The sequence below is a fragment of the Pistacia vera genome, unplaced genomic scaffold (assembly GCF_008641045.1).
Source record: "Pistacia vera cultivar Batoury unplaced genomic scaffold, PisVer_v2 Contig102, whole genome shotgun sequence".
Lineage (NCBI taxonomy): Eukaryota > Viridiplantae > Streptophyta > Magnoliopsida > Sapindales > Anacardiaceae > Pistacia > Pistacia vera.
This window is the reverse complement of record NW_022195050.1, coordinates 917721-937244: the sequence shown is the minus strand read 5'-3', so window position 1 is coordinate 937244 and position 19524 is coordinate 917721. Positions and strand designations below refer to the sequence as shown.

Here is a 19524-nt window from a genome sequence, read left to right as displayed (position 1 = left end):
ATGGTCGAACTCTTTGTATTTCAGCATTACAAATCATGGATAGCTTTAAATTGTACATCATAAATTCATAATTCAATACAAAAGCCAGTTTGTGCTTGGCGTAAAACTCTGCAGAACAAAATTGAACCACTGAGGACTTACATTTGAAATAATTACCCCAAGCTTGCAATGTCAATAAAGGCTGAGAATAATACAGACAGTGCTCCATATATATATCATGGTCTTCAACCTATGAACCATCCCTTCTCTCCATTCAGTGCTGACTGGAGTCCCGCGCTAATGGTGAACCACTACTACCACTCTCCCCGACCTCGCTTTTACAAAGAGGGCATGATGCATTGATTTTTAACCATTTATCGACACAATCAACATGGAACACATGTAAACATGATAGCTCCCTAAGTTCGTCATCGTCTGCATACTTCGCCAGACAAATACAACAAACCTGCACCAAAACGGTTGAGGAAAAACAAAGGCACTTTATTAGAAATCCAAATCGAATAAAGATGTGTACTGGGCAAGACTTCTACATCTAATACTTTATAATTTATGGGCATATTCAGTAGCACTTATAACCACTTCTATTCTTACCATATAAAGGCTAGGGTTAGACTGAAGTATTGCCCATTGAAAAGGATGTTGCAAGTAAAGTTCTGTAAACTTATAAGCAACTTCAGCAACTAACTTTTAAAAGATAGGCAAACTCAGCAGAATGCACCCAGGTTCTAGTAAATTGTATAAACTACAAGCATAGTTTTGCTAAGCTTGATCGATGTTATTCTGGTAACTGGATGTGAGCCCAAAATTAATTCTGGTTCCTCAGTCATAATAAAGATCATTAACTCAGCAGTGAGAAAACATTCTATTAAGCTTACCGCATCTTCCCCAGATATCACACGCTCTTTTTCTGTCCCTGCAGCTAAGACCCCACCTTCACCTGCTCCTGCATTGTCCTGATCATTAGCGTTCCCACTTGTCTTTGACTTGAACTTGAAGGTTGGCAAAGCATTAATGGATTCCACTGTGGCTCCTCTAGTTTGAGAAAAATCTTCCCGGATGCCCAGGACCGAAATTATGCAAGGTAAGCAGCAACAAATTGTTGCACATAATATGAATGGCATGGCATATCCAATACAGCTAAAGGTAAGGAACACTATACATAACCTACAAGGATGCAAAGCAACAAGTGATAAACGCAACCAAGTTGGATACCCGGGTGAAAAAGAGAAGAAAAAAAAAAAAAAGAAGCCTTAATGAATACAAGTCAATGACAGGTACCTGTACAATTTGGGAGCATCAGAGGGCGTAGAATGACCTCCAAAAATCCATACATTGCCAACGACAAACCATACTGCAAAGAAGCAATCTAAGGCCATCTTGAAATGGTCCACTAATCCATTGAGTCTGCAAATCAGAAAGCATCTTCTTCACTCAGTGAAGCAACTTCAATTTACTTAGCTAACTTATGAGATTGAAATAAATTAAACAAGAACAGAACACATGGCTCATATATGCTAGTTCATTTTCCTTTTAAAAAATAATGTTAGTTATTTTATAAGTATCTAGTGGATACGTTTCTTTAATCACAATGATATTCAGTTAATACGAGTTGTCGTTTTTACTTTTTAGCATAATTGAAAATCAGTATATGTAATAACCTTTTAAAATTTATTGAATTTATCATCTAACAATTTCACTTCTAAATCTAATAAATCATAGAATTTTAGCAACTTGATTTCACCACCACCTATAAGGAGAGTTGTGGTTACAAATATTATAGATTAAAACTTTAAATTTGTAACACATCATCCATACAGCTAGGCGCTAGCTATGGTATAAAGGGGTCATAACTTTGATCTTATTCTTTTTATATATGTTTTCAGGGACCAAGCCTTCCCACTAGAAAAATTTGAAATTTATTTCCAACTTATTAACTTATCAAAAAGAATCACCTTAACTTCTCTCTTATACCTTTTTTTTGAGTGACAACTAGTATGCAACCGGAAGCAAGTGACTATAATAACAAAAGAGGGATATTAATTAAAAGGATACAAACACCTAAAGCCAAAATGCATGAAAGATTTAATATTAGTCTTACTTAGGCGTTAAAGATGAGCTAGATATTCACATAAACAAAGAAAAGGTCTAAGATGTGTCATGTTTGATCGGTGATTGCAATATGGGCAACACGACGCTTACAAACTAGTATCTCAACTGATTTGGTAATTGATTTGTCACAATCATTTGAGTGATAGTAACAAGTTGACTGCCACATTTGAGATACAGAAATTGAGGATACTAGTTTATGAGAGTAGTATTACGTGTTAGTAATACGAAATGAGATTTAGAATGAGAGAATACCATTTATAGCATATTGCTATAATCATTATAATATACGCTATCTTAATCAGAGACCAAAGAGTGATATCAGTAAGAACAACCAAGATTGACTTTTTCTCATCTTCTAATGGATTGCAGGTTCTTATCTTCTAATGGATTGCTGGTCTCAACGTTAATGATAAAGAAGGTTTTACAATTAGGACTATCTCATTCCCATTGAACAATAAAAGCACCCAAAACATAATAAGTTCAGAAAATGAGTCCACAGTGCCATAATGGTTTCGCTGCTACAACCACCCAACATCAATGCCACAAAATTTGAGATGCGACACCTCTGCATCTACAAATGTACTCTGATTGCTCTCTCATAGTACTTATGGCAGAGGATAAGATTAATAAAGCATTTCTAGCTACACTCATAAGAGTGTTACAAGACATTCTATACATATTCACAAACTCTAAACAGATAACTAATTTAAATGCCACTGAAAGTTCACACAAGACAAGTCATACATACAAATGCATAGATAATGCATAAATTCTCATGACATAACGATAAAATGCTATCAAATTTATAATTATTAGTACAAACTCAATGTAACTTAATGTATTCATTTCTCTTTTTTCTTGAGTGTAAATCTATGAGGAGAAACAGAACAACGCAAGAAAATTGCTAATAAATGTAATTTAAGAATCGGAGATCTACTTATGCCAAACAATGCATGGGACAGAAATTTGAACATATTATAAATAGTGCACCAAAAAAATACCGTGTAGTGAAGTGCACTGCACTTTGACCGTTAGTGTTTGCTGTTTCTGTGACGTGATTATTTTCCTCGTCTGAAGCTTGAGTAACTGAAATAGCTGTGTATGGTGCAGTATGTTCAGGAAGATTGCCTTGGGAAGAGCCTTGATGTGATTGTGGGGAATCTTGGTCAATTCCCTGGTTCCGATTACGAAAACGCCAGTAAAGAATAGGAAGTGTTGCAACACAACCAGATGCATAACCAACAACCCATGCAAACAATGGAGCTTGAGGATTTTCATTTCTTGACAATGACAATACAACAATTGATGCTATAATCTGACTCACAGTGACGACTAACTCAACTGAAATCCATAGCCCTGAATTTAGTGGGCTTCTACCACGGCGACCATATCCATCGCCTCTTCTCATGAATGATGAATTCCTAGAGTTTAATCTGTTCGCGGAAGTAGATGAACTATGGTAAGTGGGGGCTGTGCTGCTGCTTGATGATCTTTCTTCGTGCTGATGTAAGCCCATTCTGCTTGATTGTTCATCGTGTGATGAGCTTGATGAAGCATCATCATTTCTTGTTATATCAATTATATGCTCCTGCTCATTATGGCTATGCAATTGCTCCATCAGCAATGGGTATTGATCAGTTTGGATGTTTCTAGTTGGTTCTGGAGAGGGAAGGTCCATCTAAGTCTTCCAACCAAATTGGAAGGTGTGAATGCATAGGTCTACTGTAAGGAACTTTCCAACTTTTGGCAGTCCACTTCTCCAAATTGTTTAAAAGACTTGTTTGAGATACTCAATAATCTGCACCTTGCAACTCTAGGCACTTGAAAATCTAAATGATTCAAGGTTCTCTGTATGGTTTTATATACAAGCTGCCACAAAACCAGAACTAGAATTAATTTCTTCAGTTAACATTCTACTAAAACTCCATTTCAATATTATACAGAAACCATCATATACTGCTCAATGATTAATGAAAGTGATAACATCTTACAAAAATGATAAAGCAATCGCCAGTAATAACGACATGATAGACAGGCTCATATTTTACATAAATATTTTGACTTAACACATGAATAAATCATTTTCTGATATCATCACTATGAAAAGGAAAGAAATACCTCTAAATGAATACAAAGAAAGACAAACAGAATCTTCACAAAGAAAATCTAAGATCACCACCAAATTCATATTAAACTAAACTACATTGTTCTCAACGAAAACCAAAAAAGAAATTTTCAATTTCAAAAACAGGTCATTAAAAGTTAATCATACACAATAACTTACAGGCTAAATCTTGATAATCAAAACACAAAACCAAGGTACCACAAGGTCCATCAATTTCCTATACAAATAAATCAAAATTAACAATTAAATACATAGCAGGAGCTGATAATAAAAACCCATAATTCAAACCACATTTGAAAAATCAATTCGTAACAAAATTACACTAAGAATAAAAACTTTAAATCAAGACTATGACTACAAATACCCGAATCCATTCAAATCAAATCAAAACCACTCAAAAGAAAAAAACCCACTTGCAATTTCACAAATCAAGTCACAATAATAACCTAAATGACAAAATTAAACAGATCCAGACGAGAAATTATATAAAAATCATAAATTTGAGGAATAAACGCGTACCAAATATATAAAAAAGAAGATAGAGTGAAATAGAAGGTTGAAAAAGCTCACTTTCTTTTATTTTCTTTCATTTTCTCGAGAAAATGTGGCGTCAGCTTTTGTTGAGCTTGTGCTGCATTGTTTACGCAAAACTCAGAGAGAGAGAGAGAGGGAGTGGAGATTTGGTAGTGAATAAGAGGTGATTCCTAGGCCGTACGATTTCAGAAACTTTCAGATCCCACATCGTGGGGTCCAGTTAAAAGTTTGATCTGACGATTGAGATTGAGTGGGGTCGTTTCTGTGTCACGTTAATCATTGAATAGCAGCATGGAAATGGAATCACCTTATCTTATATTATAATACATAAATATTATTACACTTATCTTAGTGTATCTAAAATATGATATTATATTAATTAATTATTTTTTAATTAAACAAAAATTAATTTAATTTAGATTTTAGTCAACCATTATCTTTATATTTCTACTTTAAAAAGTCTATTACAAACCTATTTATTTTTATCATTATTTTGTTAAATATATTTGCTTGTAGTAGTTTCTTTTGTTTTAATTTCTTAATTAATTTAATAATATACTAACTTAGTGGTTTTATTTATACAAGTAGTATGAATAATTCATATTTATTGTTATAGTATTTACCAAACAAATTAAAAATATATTCTTTAAACATTTTTACCAAAAATATCAATAAATAAAGGAATTAAAAATGTTTTATAAAAGTATATTATTTTTAAATTTAGAGTGTGTTTAATGAATGTTTCCAAACCCTTTCTTTTTGTTTGAATTAAATATTATAAACATAAAAAAAATTCAAATATAAATTAAGTTAATTATAAGTTCCACTATTTGCACATCTTCAATTTAAGGAAATTATTTTGTTTAAAAATTTTATGGCGGAGGTAGTTGATACATAAAAAGATCATAAAAGTAAGAGGTCAATTTACATAATTTCGTGGGCCCGTAATGTCTTTAACATTAAATTTTGTGGGCCGTTGGATTGTGGAAAATGTGATCATCTAGATGGTTGATCTTAAAGTTATTAGTTGGACGGTTGAGATTCCGTTTTCTTTTTCAGGTAATTAATCTTCTTAGGAAAAGTTGGTTTGATGGAACCCTTTGATTCATTAATTTTCTCAAGAATTCGATTTTAGTGGATTTTCCCAATAATAAAGTGAGAGACAATTAGACAAACTTTATAAATAAATAAATAAATAATTATTGTTGAGAAAATGCTTTATACCTTCGTGTTTAAATCGCGTTAGAATAAATTCTGATTTCAGAATATTATTATTTGAAATTATTTAGGTTGACAGGAATGGGATCCTAGAATGAATATAATACTATACAAAACATGTATATAAAATTTTTCATATAAAATTATGCAATATAATTGTTATATTGTCAAGTCTTTTTAATTTATTTATTATGTATTTATTAAATTGATTTTTTATAGTATCACCAAATCATTTATTGACATGTTACTTTGTATGAAAATTTATATACAAATTAATATAATAACTAATATGATAAATTAAATAAATTAAAAATGAAAGTAAAAATTATCATAAATTTAGACATACCCCTTTAGAATATTATAAGGATACTATAGGGTAACAAGTGTCATATGACCCTAGAAGAATCGTGTGACCTTAGTGTAAAAACAAGAGATTGGGATGCCAAGTAAGCCTAAATAACCTGCAAACTCTTAAAAAAAAAAAAAAACAAAAAAAAAAAAAAAAAAAAAAAAAAAAAACCACGAAAAACAAAGATGGAGAGAAAAACTCTATTGTATTACTCTCAATTGAATACAATGCTTGGAATATATGAAAAATAACCTAAGAATAGTTAGCTTTATACAAGAGTTTACAAGTAAACTTAACGGTTCAGATCCGTACATGTCTACTAAGATGGATGACTAATATTAATTATACAAGCAATATAATCTTAGTCTTATTTTGTTGCCTTTTTTATGAAGGAACATTTAGGAAGCTTTTGGAAAGTTCTGTAACATATTTTTTAATGCTTTTGGGTTGGTCAAGTCTAGGTTAAGCCTCTCGAATTGGATATTGGGCTCCGTACGGATTTGGACTTGGGCCGGACCTGACAAAATTTACCCATAAACAAGTTAATGCATTTATATATTAAGGGTTATTTGACCTTGGAGTTAATTAAATAACAAAATTCTCTCTAAAATTTCAAAAACAATACAAATTAATTCTCCTATTATTAGTGAACCCTTAACGTATGATTAGTTGACAAATATTTACCTAATTATCTCTCTGTTATTTATCTTAAGATAAAAAACTTAACAATAAAAGGATTTATATTATTATTACTATAATTATAGGGGAGTTTTTTGTTATTTAATTATATCTAAGAGGGAGTATTGTTATTAACCCTTTATGCTATGTTATGATGAATTTTTTTTGTCTCTTATTTATCTTTATAATTAATATGATAGTTAGGTAGTAAATTAAAAAATATCTCAAGTTAGGCAGTAAATTAAAAAATATTTCTTGCATTTAATAATTTGTGGTACCGCAATGCCATTGGGACCTTTGTAGCATTATAAACAAGGGTGGGCCTAGGAAATTGATTTTGAGGAGGTCAAAGTGTTATGTTCAACGAATAAAAGAACTCATAGTGTAAAAAGTGATTCGAAATTGCATTTAGAGGTGCCACCAATTGAGTTTGGCAAAAATAAGAGGAGCCGAAAAAAGCTAAGTCTATAGTACCATGGGGTATTGCTCTATGGTACCACAAGATAATGAATGTATATATGCTAAGTAGTTATTACATTTAATACCAATAACAATTAATTTAAAGATTCAAGAGAGGGAAAAAAAAATAAAAAATAAAAAATTTCACAAGTGGCATCAATTCACCGAAGGATGGTAATACCCTCGTATTATAGATTTTTTCTGTAAATTGATACTTTCCTACATTGAGGTTGTGTTTACTTGTTAGAATTTTATAAGAAAAGGAAGGGAAATGAAAAATGATAGAAATTCGAATCGTGAATAAAGGATAAAATGAATTATGATTATGTTGTTTACTTATAAGATTGAATATTGAGGGAATGGAATGGTATATATGTGATAAGTGACAAAAATACCCTAAACATTAAAATATTCAATGTAAGTTAAAAATTATGAAAATACTATATATGTAAATAATAATAAAGTAAAAACTTTAATACTATATTTTTAACTAATTATTATTATTACTTTAACAAGAGATATTCGAACTAGAAAGTCATAATTTAATAGCCGGTCCACACCAATCAATGTTGGAACGGTGATCAACATAGATCAAAGATGGTCCGATCAACTGTTAAATAAATGCCAACATGTACAAATACCTAATTTAATAATCACTTAATTATAAATAATAAACATTAAAATAAAAATCTTTAAAAGAAAAAAAATTTAAATTCAAAATAAGGTAAAACGAAAAAAGTAATTTTATTGGCTTCTATAACCTAAGAATTAGGATTCTTTATAAAATCATGAAGAATCTTTTTTTTTTTTTTTTTTTGGTAACCGGGTTGCTCGAGCTAACTTCCGTGCATCTCAACTAATCCTCGGAATTTATTGAACATCCTACAAGTCCAAAAGACTAAGTAAACCACAATGTCATTGTGGTAGGTGTCCCCAAGGTTTGAACTCAGGAAATCAAGAAAGAGAACAAACATTCTTAGGAGCAAACATTCTTGACTGTCAAGCCAACCCCTTGGGGTTAATCGTGAGGAATCTTTTATCCTATGCTTTTTTGGATTTGATTGTCTATGGGATTTCAATTCTTTACTCAATTCCAATAAGCAAACAAGAGAATTGCAAATCCTAATTATAATTCCTTATTAAAATGAACTTGACCTTTCTCTTTAATTTAATGACTTTCTCATGATAATCAATGGACTAACATGTTGGTTTTATCGTTGTATAAATGTATCAAAGCTTAATTATGGGTTTGGTTAACAGGGGTGGACCATTGAAAAGGCTAGGTCGGGCAGGATTTTTGATAAAAAAAGCTTATTATAAGTTAGGACCAAAATGTCCCCACCAAATAAACTTGGAATAATTTATTTAAATCAACTATCACATACATTAAGATATATAATTCGAATCTAAATTTTTTTCTTGTGACATTATCATACAAAAATGACTGATTTTTGAGTAATCCTTAGTACCAACCATTCCTTGACTTGGGATTATTCTTTGGGATTATCTTTACATCACACATAACTAACGTGGTGGTAAAATTAAATTTATCCCATCCACAGGATCTATAGAAGTTAACTGGGATCATCTGTCATAATTTATTACTTGATTCGGTAACTTGTCCTGTAAAGAAGGGATATTGGACGTTAATTACAAGGGAGCATGCGGCTTCAGCAATTTAATATTTTCATTAAAGCAGCTTGTTTATTGTAGACGTAAAAATCTACCTGTACGGAAAGGGGGGACTGATCCCGTGAGGTTGAGGCCATTAGCGATCTGCTATACCTGCACATGTAGAGAAACAAACGTGAAGCGACGGAAAACACTAGGGTGGTGTTTGCCGTAGGCACTCCGACGCTTACATCAGCAAGGCTGAAAGAGGCTGATTTAGTGAGGGTTAGGGAGTAGAAAGCTTACCAGAAGTCTAGTCGGGGACTGTGACTATGGCTGTAATGTGAAGTTCTCAAGTGAGAACTCCGGGGTCTGAAGGTGTAATGTAATCTTCCTTTTGAGAGAGCTGGCCTCCGTTTAAATAGTAACTGTCTGGTCTCCCAATTCTGGTAGGATTGGGAGTTCTCATTATAATCGTTCTCCCCCTGGGATGTATCCTTTGGCTCCCTTATCCTAGCATGAAAGGGAGTTTGAGTATGATTCGGATGCGGATGTTGGAGGAGTTGCGATAGTAGTGGACTACCCTATCAGAGTTCAAATAGGAGTGTGATCCGTAGTTGACTGTGGGCTTCGGATTGGGCCATAGGCCCAGATGGTGTGCTGGGATCAGGAGGCCTGGGTCCAGATGGTATGGACTGGCTATACTTCATACCGAATGGGCCTCATATGGGGAATTCTGGCTCGGGCCGCATCGGGACTGGGCCTAGGCTTAACTCTGTCAGATGTGTTATCCTATTTGGGCCGAGGATATTTTTTGGTCCTAACAGTTTGTCCCCCACTCTCTGAGTTAAGGTGTGCTTAACTTAGATAGTAGGAATCCACCGAGGCGTCTCCGGTCGTCCTCCGCGATCGATCGATCGCTGGCATGATTGCGCTAGAAGTTAGGTCATGTCTCTGATGTAACTAATTGGTCGGGTTGGGATGGCGTGTAGTCAAGAGTCATTCGGTGTCCTTAGCGGAGTCATGTTGTGCACCCAGCTCAAAGGGATGTGATCGATCGGTGTGCGGGGCCAAGCGGACTAGAGTAGGGGCGAACCATCTGATGTACAAGTACTCACTTAGTGTGTCCAGCCAAGTGTAGAGATGAACAAGTTACTTATCATAGGTGTCTTCGATCGGTATTCCAGGTCGACTGAGTAAACAAGTCAACTGAAGATGCGTTTGCTTGATGTATTAAGCCGAATGAGTGGATGAAATCGGCTCGATCGGCTTGCTTGACCGCATGGAGGATACTCGGGTGATCGCTTGGGGCTGTCCTTACTAGGTGCCATTGGGCCGAATGGGTGACCTTGGGCCCAACGTTCTAGTGGAGGCTCGGGCTGAGCGGTCTGATCTAGGCCAAGGGTTGTGCGAGTGCTAACAAACTCTGAGGTACCCACTCGTCCTCTAGGGAAGATCGAATAGCCGGGCCCTCTTGCCTCGCTTGTTTCGAGGCAAAAGGTAGGGTAGACTGTTCCGGGTCAGTCGCCCCGATTGGGAGAATCTCCTGGACGTGAAGCATGTGAGTGTCAGCTTCGTTGCGAGAGCCGACGTGTTGCAATGTGCTGGCTCAGTTGGGTAGGAAGGTCGATTCAGCGTGGCGTCCATCTGGTGTTGCAGTTCCCTAGGTGGCGTGGATCTCTGCCACGTGTACGGTGGTGATACATTCGTTTTGGGTGTGGAAAAATGAAGAGTCGCTCTATCCTTGGGCTAATTGAGGGCTACACGTGTCCACCCCTATCAGATTTCTTCCATAAAACTGAGGGAGTGGGCTGTTCGTCTCCCACTTTCGCGTTTTCATCCATTTTTCTTCAGTCTTCTTTGATTTTTCCTCTTCTCTTCTGCTTACTTCGTTTCTAGTTTCCTTTAGTAACGGTGGTTCCCCTTTTGCAGATTTCAGATTCCAGATTCATTCATGGTAAATACTGTCTTCTTGCATTGATTTTTGCTTTGTTTTGCTTTTTTCCTTCGTTTGTGCTGAGTTATTGGGGGATTGGATTTGATTTCGTGAAGTTTTAAGGGATTTTGCCTGAGTTTTGGAGGTATTGGAGTTTTGATTTCTAGAATAGGTGTGAATATCGAGTTTCTGGTGAGTTTTCTGGCGATTTGCCTGATTTTTTGGTGTTTTCAGGTTTTTGGACGGAGTATAGAAGATGAAAACAAGTTACATAGTACCTTGATTCGGCTCGGTCGGTTTGCCTAACCGAATCGAGTGAAAGGAAAGTAGTCGAGTGGAAGATTTATCTGGCTCAAAAGGAAACAACTTCAAATGGGGTAGTTAGGTCGCTTGGTCAACCCGACTGAGTAGTTAGGGGATCGTGCAGAGTTAAGTTGAACAAGTAGTCAGTCGTCCAGATTGAGTGAGAGGTTGTACAGTTGTCCCCTGGTTTGGATTAGTCAGTTGGTGACCCAGGGCGAGTGAAGTCATTGGAAAAGGGTGTAGGCTTTGAACTTAGGTCGGTTGCTTGGGGCGAACAGGACAAAGTAGTTATTGAATCTAGGGATCAGGTCAGTCGGCTGTAAGGGTCGATCGGGGATCTAACTTCGTGAGAAGTTTGGAGAATAGGGCAAATTGTGTTAACTGGGATAGGTCGATCGGCGTTGGAGGACGAGCAGTCATGAATAAGTGTTATTGGAATGCAGCTCGGTAGGTGGTGAAGGTCGAGCAACGATTCTGATTTTTGAGAAGTCCAGGTTGTGGGCTTGGATAGGCTGGTCGACGGTGTAGGGCGAGTGGCGATCCGACACTTAGGATTTATGGAATCGAATCGGTTGGTTGGGAGGAGCGGGTAGGCTAAAATGTTAGGTTCTGAGTTGAGTGGTTCGAGTGGGGTTGGAACAGATGTCGGGAATGAGTATGAGCATGCCCCGACCATGGTGATGATGCCCCAAGGGGGCGTTCCAGTAGGTATACCGACTGGTGTGAATGTAGTTGCCCAAGGGACGAGTGCTGCTAATCCGAGTGGTTCAGGCAGGCAAGGTGGGAGTGGGGAAGACTCCGAAGGAGTCGGTAGCCCATCCTCGTCCAGTAGTGGCTTTGAGGATGAGCTGAGTCAATAGGGCAATGGGATTCTAAGCAGAGATTATCAGCCCGTGCTTAAAGATAATGACGTGTGGCGGCTCCGGACAATGTATTATATTCCGGATTCGATCGAGATCAGGGCGCCACGGTTGTACGAATGGGTCGACTGGGAGGCAAAAGGCTGGGTGAGTGTTTACGAGAAGTGGTTTCACGATGGGCTAAGGTTTCCCATTCCTCTCCTCGTTTGGGAGGTGCTGAACCACTTCATGATTGTTCCGTCCCAGATCATGTCGAACGGTTGGAGGTCGTTGATAGCACTAGAGGACCTTTACGTGTGGCACCAGGTCATGTTTGGGCTGCACGAGCTGCTGTATTCGTATTTCCTGAAGGAAAACGACAAAGAGAAGGGTCGATATCTAATCAACCTCAGGCATGATCGGTCTCACTTGGTGACCAACCTTTAGTCAAGTGACAAGAACTGGAAGGATCGGTACTTCTTCATGATGGGTAAGGCGATCTTCGGGGAGAGAGGCCAGGGCGATATTCCGAGCACTTGGTGGGCCACTGGTGAGAAACCTTGTCTTTGTTTTGTATTTTGATAACTAAATCTTATTGTGTTTTTTTCTTTGCAGAGCTTGAATTCAATCGGGCCAAGCAGAGTGGGGACGGCTTGGACGTGCATACCCAGAAGATTCTAGCCATTCCTAAGGCGCAAAGGGATTGGCAAGTGGTGTTGGAGGAGGCTAACCGTAGGACCAATCATCTCTGGGCTGGAGTAGGAGAGATTCAGTGAGATATCTCATTCCCTTCGTTGAAGCAGACTTGGAATGTGCTTTTGACTTGTTACTGCAATCATACCATTTACGGTAAGTCCAAGCTGAACCCACTAACTGTTGGAAAGTTTGTCCTTGCAAAAAGATTGATGAAGAAGTTGACCGTCCCTAGTACGAGCGAGTCTATCGCCATGCGTCGGGAAAAGAGGAAGAGAGAATCCTCGACTAGAGGGGAGAGACGAGCGGAAGATGTGGTGACGACCCCACTGAGTAGTAAGCTCGTAGCCGAAGCCGGGTCATCCCAAACAACGATCTTGGATGAAGAGACTGAGATGATTACCTTCAAGATTCCGGCTTCCGCGTCGACCTATTCTAACGCGACTTCCATGAGCAAATGGGCTGACTCGTTCTTGTTCCCAGCGGACGAGACCCATTTGAACCAGATAGGCGTGGTCGCAGCCGCTGACTGGGGGGTATCCAGCGCTTTTTAGGTAGGGCAGGAGTTTTTGTTTTATTTATTTCATTGTGGTTGAATACTGATGAAATTGTTTTGTTGTACAGGTATTCATGAGCAGTTTGCATCTGAGCAAGTTTATAATGGTGCAGGAAAAGAGGATTTAGGACGTGTCCAAGGCGAATACTAGTTTACGCCAGAGAGAGGCGGCAGGCTAGAAGGCCGAGCAGGAGAGCCAACAGCGTCTGAAGGATGCCGAGGGTGAGCTAGAGCGATTGAGGGGGACCTAGCCGAGAAGACTGCAGAGGTTGAGTCCCTTAAAGCAGTGCCTTTCCATTGCTGATGATGCCATTATTAGAGCCCGGGGAGAGCTCATGCTCTAGTACAAGGCTGGGAACACCTCTCACTGGAATCCGGATGAGGACATCCAGCTTATGCGGGAGATGTTGGAGGAGGGGGATAAGCATACTGAGGAGCGGATTGATGAGTAGGTGCTCGATTTTGCTAGCCTACCGGGGCCATCGATGACTGAGGATGTGGGCGACCAGGCTACAGGGACGAGTGCTGGTGCCGACGATAGGGTGACTGAGTCGGAGATGGGAGAGACGACTTGCACCAATGACACTTAGCTTTATTTTTCTTTTGCTCATGTATTTTGGGGCCTGCGATGCCCTTTCTTGGCGTGTGTGCCTTTCATTGTATTCTGAACTTAGCCGTTTGAGGCTTCTTCTATATGGTACTTGTGATTCTGTTTTTGATGCTTTTCCTTATGGGTGAATGATTTGTTGATTGCTTCCTTGTTCATAGATGTACTAGGGGTTGAACCGTATGCTTGTGTTATGATTTTGGTGCAGCCCAGTGGCTGAGTCGTGTAAACTCTTTATTGGGTTGGGTTGATGACTTGTTGATTGTGTACGACCCTTCACTCGGTCTGGCGGACTGAATGTGTAGCTTCATGAACCGGGCATGATCGATCGAAGGTGTAGATCCGTAGATTGGGCAGGCTCGATCCGAAGGTGTAAATCTATGGATCGGGCTGAGCCGATCCGAAGGTGTAAATCAGTGAATCGAGCAGGGTCGATCCGAAGGTGTAAATCCGTGGATCGGGCTGGGCCGATCCGAAGGTGTAAATCCATGGATTGAACAGGGCCGATCCGAAGGTGTAAATCCATGGATCGAACAGGGCCGATCCGAATGTGTAAATTCGTGGATCGAGCAGGGCCGATCTGAAGGTGTAAATCCGTGGATCGCGCAGGGTTGATCTGAAGGTGTAAATTCGTGGATCAAGCAGGATCGATCCGATGGTGTAAATCCGTGGATCGGGCAGGGTCGATTCGAAGGTGTAAATCCGTGGATCGAGTAAGGTTGATCTAAAGGTGTAAAAATAATTTGATCGAGCAGGGTCGATTCGAAGATGTAAATTTCTGAATAATACTTCATTAATTTCAGGCCATAAGGCCGACTGTCTATGGGGAGGTGAATAGGCCCACTCATCCCTTTTAAATGAAAACAAAAAGAAAAAACGAACATGTAGATGAATGAGTTCACCTAAAAGTAGTAGCGTTTGAGATGTATTGTATTCCAACTGTTGCTGATGTCTTTGCCTTCGGGAGTCTGGAGTCGGTATGCGCCCTTCCTCGCTTCTTTGGTGATCTTGTAGGGGCCTTCCCAGGTGGGGCCGAGTTTGCTAGAGTTGATCTCCTTAGTGTTTTGGAAGACCTTGCGGAGGACCCACTCGCCAGTTTTGAAAGTTCTGATTCTGACGTTGCGGTTGTAGTGCCAGGCGACCTGCTGCTGGTAGACAACATTGCGGATGCTCGCCTGCTCACGTAACTCATCGACGGTGTCCAAGTTCTTGCACAGGTTCTGGTTGCTGGTTTCCTCGTCAACCCATTGGAGTCTGGTAGAAGGAACTGATACTTCGGCCGGGATAACTGCTTCAGATCCGTATGTGAGGGAGAAAGGAGTCTCGCCCGTGGATGAGCGAGCTGTAGTTCGGTAGGACCAGAGGACTCCGGGTAGCTCATCTGCCCATGCACCCTTCACTTTCTGCAGTCGCTTCTTTAATGTCTACATGGTGGTTTTATTTGATGACTCGGCTTGGCCGTTGGACTGGGGGGTGTGGGGGTTAGAGAAGCTTAGCTTGATCCACCACATGTCGCAGAAATCCCTGAAGCCTGAACTGATAAATTGGGATCCATTGTCGGTGACGATCTCCTTTGGTATCCCGAACCTGCAGATGATATGTTTCCAGATAAAAGCTTTTACCTCTCGGTCTCTGACTTGTGTGAAACCTTCGGCTTCAATCCACTTAGTGAAGTAATCAGTCACAGCCAACAAGAAGACTCGTTGTCCGGGTGCGGTCGGTAGCTTTCCAACTATGTCCATTCCCCACTTCATGAACGGCCAAGGTGTGAGAATGGAATGGAGTCGCCCGGGCGGGAGATGTGAGACATGGGCGAACCTTTGACAATTGTCACAATTCTTGATATAAGCCGCCGAATCAGTGCATATGGTTGGCCAATAGTACCCAACGGTGATCACCCGGTGTAATTTAATCTTCCTTGTGAGAGAGCTGGCCTCTGTTTAAATAGTAACTGTCTAGTCTCCCAATTCTAGTAGGATTGGGAGTTCTCATCGTAATCGTTCTCCCCCTGGGATGTATCCTTGGCCCCCTTATCCTGGCGTGAAAGGGAGTTCGAATATGATTCGGATACGGATGTTGGAGGAGTTGTGGTAGTAGTGGACTACCTTATCAGAGTTCAAATAGGAGTGTGATCCGCAGTTGACTGTGGGCTTCGAATTGGGCCCTAGGCCCAGGTGGTGTGCTGGGATTAGGAGGCCTGAGTCCAGATGATATGGACTGGCTATACTTCATACCGAATGGGCCTCATATGAGGAATTCTGGCTTGGGTTGCGTCGGGACTGGGCCTAGGCTTAACTCTGTCAGATGTGTTATCCTATTTGGGCCGAGGACATTTTTTGGCTAATAGTATAATGCACATATTGCACGCAGCTAAACATTTTAATTGTTTCCATGTCTTTTACAATTTCTCCTTCGTGATGTGGAAGCAAATAAGAAAAGATAAATAAAATAAATATGTTATGTTGAATTTCCTTTTGGTCCCACGTAGGAGATGGGCTATAAATAAAGCGTAAGTATCTTGGAAATAGTATTAAGTATAACTTGAGTTAAATATTTGTTTCTCTTCCTCTTTGAACAGTGAGGTTCACTCTAACCTCACACCGAGTGACATCCTTACATTTTGGCGTCACTTCGATTCATTGATTCGAAGATTTTATCTCATTCACGAGATCTATAGATAAATTCCACTGTTCTGATTATCACCATGATTATAAAATTGACCCTACCAACAACATCCTCCCAGGTAGCATTGCCGTTTTGTAGTCGAACCAATAAGCTTAATTTTACTCCGGCGAGTGGTCTGGAGAAGAAGAGACTCAACCAACCCCGTTTTATGATCAACTGTGGGAAATCATCACAATCACCGATTTCACCGCCTCTGGAGATCATCAATCAATTTTCTGCAGCCACCAAGGGAAAGTTGGAACCTGTTAATGGGAAACCAGGGATTGTTGAGTCTGCAAGATTGTTAAAGGATGGACTTATTTTCCAACAAAACTTTACAATCAGATCGTTTGAGATAGGAAGTGATTTCAGAATATCCATTCAAGCCGTGATGAATTATTTACAGGTTCTAATTATATCTATTTTATTCAAAAAAGTGGTTGATATTCGTCAATGAAATTAATTTCTAACTTGCTTTTGTTTGTGTATAGGAAACATCAATCAACCATCTCAAGTGTTTAGGAATAGTGACTGATACTTTCGGCTCAACATTAAATATGGCTGCAGAAAACCTGATATGGGTGGTTTGTTGGTCGCATGTGGAGGTGGATTACTACCCTTCATGGTAAAGCCACTTTACCACTACGTTCCCATTTGCTTTACAATTTACAATCTTCAATTGTTCACGTATAGGACACTTTTTTATACTTGAGGCATAACTGAATATTTAATATTGGTTATACTCGATATTAACATTCTTAAAAAGATTCAATTTATAATAAAATAATCGGTAGACTAGTCGTAATATCCCAATAATCTTTATCTTAGGAAGTAACGATGAACATAATGAAGATAATAACACTCTACCATTATGACATCCAATCAATAGTTTAACTATGTCGAATTTTCCCCTTGAGATCCATTTACACCTCAAACTCATTAAAGTTTGTCTTCTTTGTGTAAACAGCATATTGGAAGAACCCATCTCTCAGTCTGCAACACTTAGGAGATCTCCAACTATCTCAATATAACTTAAACTAAGAAATCATGCACATTTTATGTTAAAAAAACAAAAAAAAAAAATATCCTCTCCAAGGTTAATTCTTGAGGATATATATATGTAGACGTTAATAGTTATATGTACATGTTAAAGTTTGCTTGAATTAAATCTCATCAAGCATTTTGAGTCTATTTATTTAGCAATTTTAAGATGTTAAGCTACTTTCTAATTTGTAAAAGGTATGAAACCCGCAGCTTTTCTCAAGAATGAATTGATTTAGGAGAATTTATTAATGCAGTTATTTTTTGTTTGTTTTGAAGGGGTGATGTTGTTCAAGTAGAGACTTGGATGTATAGGTCAGGGAGGAATGGCTTTCGTCGAGACTGGCTGATCCGAGACTTGAAAACAGGCAAAACTCTGATTCGGGCAACCAGGTTAACCTAGTTTTACCAATTTATTCCTATTTTCTTTATTCTAATTTCAAAGTGCACTAAAAGATAAAATTTCAATCAAACATTTGAAATCTATAAAAATTTATATGTAATAAGGTTTACCAACTGAAATTCATGGATATTAAATATTTTCTAATGTACGTGTGCGATGACAATCCGAGAAGCTGACATGAGTTTTCTATTTTGATGATTTTCCATGTTTTGGATAAATTCAGTTTATATGCGATGATGAATAAGAAAACAAGGAAATTTGCTAAGCTGAACGGGGAAGTCATCATAGCAGACCTGAAACCTTTTTTCACGCACTGTGACCCTCTCATCAACAAAGATGGCAGAAAATTTCTGCACCTCGATACTGATAAAGCAGATTACAGTCGCACTGGTTTAAATGTAAGTGTAATGAATCTCTCTCTCTCTCTCTCTCTCTCTCTCTCTATATATATATATATATATATATATATATAGAGAGAGAGAGAGAGAGAGAGAGAGAGAGAGAGAGAGAGAGAGAGAGAGAGATTTGCAACTAGGAGAACTAAATAGTTATTTTGTTTTTTCAGCCTGGATGGATGGATATGGATGTCAATCAACATGTGAGCCATATCAAACTGGTTAACTATGTTCTGGAGGTAGAGATTATTTTTTATTATCATCTTTATTAATCTTAATTTATTACATAGTAATTTCATATGATGTTTATTTGAGTATATATGAATGTCTTTTTATCAGGGTGTTCCTCGCTCATTTGTGGAGAGTCATGAGCTTTGCGTCATGACCTTGGAGTATCGGAAGGAGTGCAATGTGGATAGTGTGATTCAATCTCTATCCAAAATCAGTGGCAATCACTTGATAGATAATCAAGGAATTGAGTTCGATCATTCGCTCCCCCTTGAGTGCGGACCAGAATTAGTAAGGGGAAGGACGAGGTGGAGAAAAAAGTTCTGTGGCAAGGACAAAGTTTCTGAATAAAACCATTCTACTTATCAATAAATAAATTTGAAGGTTTTCTGAAATAATATTTTTCCGCTCTAGTATCGGAAGTAATAGAATGCGCCTGACAACAGTGTGTTAACAGGGAATTTATTTTAACAGAAGAAGCCAATAAAGGTACTATACGATAACTGCACCCAAAAAATCAATTAAAAAAAATAGTTTTTAACAAGTAATCAAATCAACACATGAAAATACCACCTAGACCCTTAAACTCATAGAACCCGCAGTTGTTGGAGCCCCTTTGCGGCCTTGATGCGCGCAGCCTCAACCATATACGCCATTAGCAACTCAGCGGCTTTGTGACCTTGTGGCCTCCTTTAGCAAGACTTAGCAACATTGATGGCGACTCATGCGAGGCCGCAGATCGTAGCTGCGACCTTAGCTGGGTTTTTTGGGTTGAA

At 38.5% G+C, this 19524-nt stretch overlaps 2 protein-coding genes across 3 annotated transcripts; one reads left to right on the top strand and one right to left on the bottom strand.

The window, feature by feature from the left end:
- Nucleotides 1–71: 71 nt before the first annotated feature.
- Nucleotides 72–4931, bottom strand: LOC116121923 (E3 ubiquitin-protein ligase At1g63170). Of its 2 annotated transcripts, none has more exons than XM_031407832.1 (5): nt 4805–4931; nt 3111–3978; nt 1279–1404; nt 876–1164; nt 72–445 (listed from the first exon to the last, which is right to left on the bottom strand). In XM_031407832.1, exons 2-5 carry the CDS (start codon nt 3785–3787, stop codon nt 254–256), a joined length of 1284 nt encoding a protein of 427 aa, XP_031263692.1. In that variant the 5' UTR covers nt 3788–3978; nt 4805–4931; the 3' UTR covers nt 72–253. The 2 variants fall into 2 exon arrangements, with proteins under 2 accessions (XP_031263692.1, XP_031263700.1); XM_031407840.1 differs by having other exon boundaries at nt 4754–4892.
- An 11790-nt stretch (nt 4932–16721) lies between these two features.
- LOC116121693 (palmitoyl-acyl carrier protein thioesterase, chloroplastic-like) lies at nt 16722–19099 on the top strand. Its single transcript, XM_031407632.1, has 6 exons — nt 16722–17087; nt 17173–17306; nt 18002–18115; nt 18349–18523; nt 18691–18759; nt 18860–19099. Exons 1-6 carry the CDS (start codon nt 16722–16724, stop codon nt 19097–19099), a joined length of 1098 nt encoding a protein of 365 aa, XP_031263492.1.
- The last annotated feature ends 425 nt before the right edge of the window (nt 19100–19524 follow it).

What these genes read in the sequence shown, in the direction of transcription:
- LOC116121923 (XM_031407832.1), bottom strand. Translation starts at nt 3,787, where the DNA reads ATGGACCTTCCCTCTCCAGAACCAACTAGAAACATCCAAACTGATCAA. An exon ending in GCAGTGCACTTCACTACACG is followed by an intron (nt 1,405 to 3,110) that starts GTATTTTTTTGG and finishes TCTGATTTGCAG; the next exon opens with ACTCAATGGATTAGTGGACC. An exon ending in TGATATCTGGGGAAGATGCG is followed by an intron (nt 446 to 875) that starts GTAAGCTTAATA and finishes GTTTTGGTGCAG; the next exon opens with GTTTGTTGTATTTGTCTGGC.
- LOC116121693 (XM_031407632.1), top strand. Translation starts at nt 16,722, where the DNA reads ATGATTATAAAATTGACCCTACCAACAACATCCTCCCAGGTAGCATTG. An exon ending in ACTCTGATTCGGGCAACCAG is followed by an intron (nt 18,116 to 18,348) that starts GTTAACCTAGTT and finishes GGATAAATTCAG; the next exon opens with TTTATATGCGATGATGAATA. An exon ending in TGGTTAACTATGTTCTGGAG is followed by an intron (nt 18,760 to 18,859) that starts GTAGAGATTATT and finishes TCTTTTTATCAG; the next exon opens with GGTGTTCCTCGCTCATTTGT.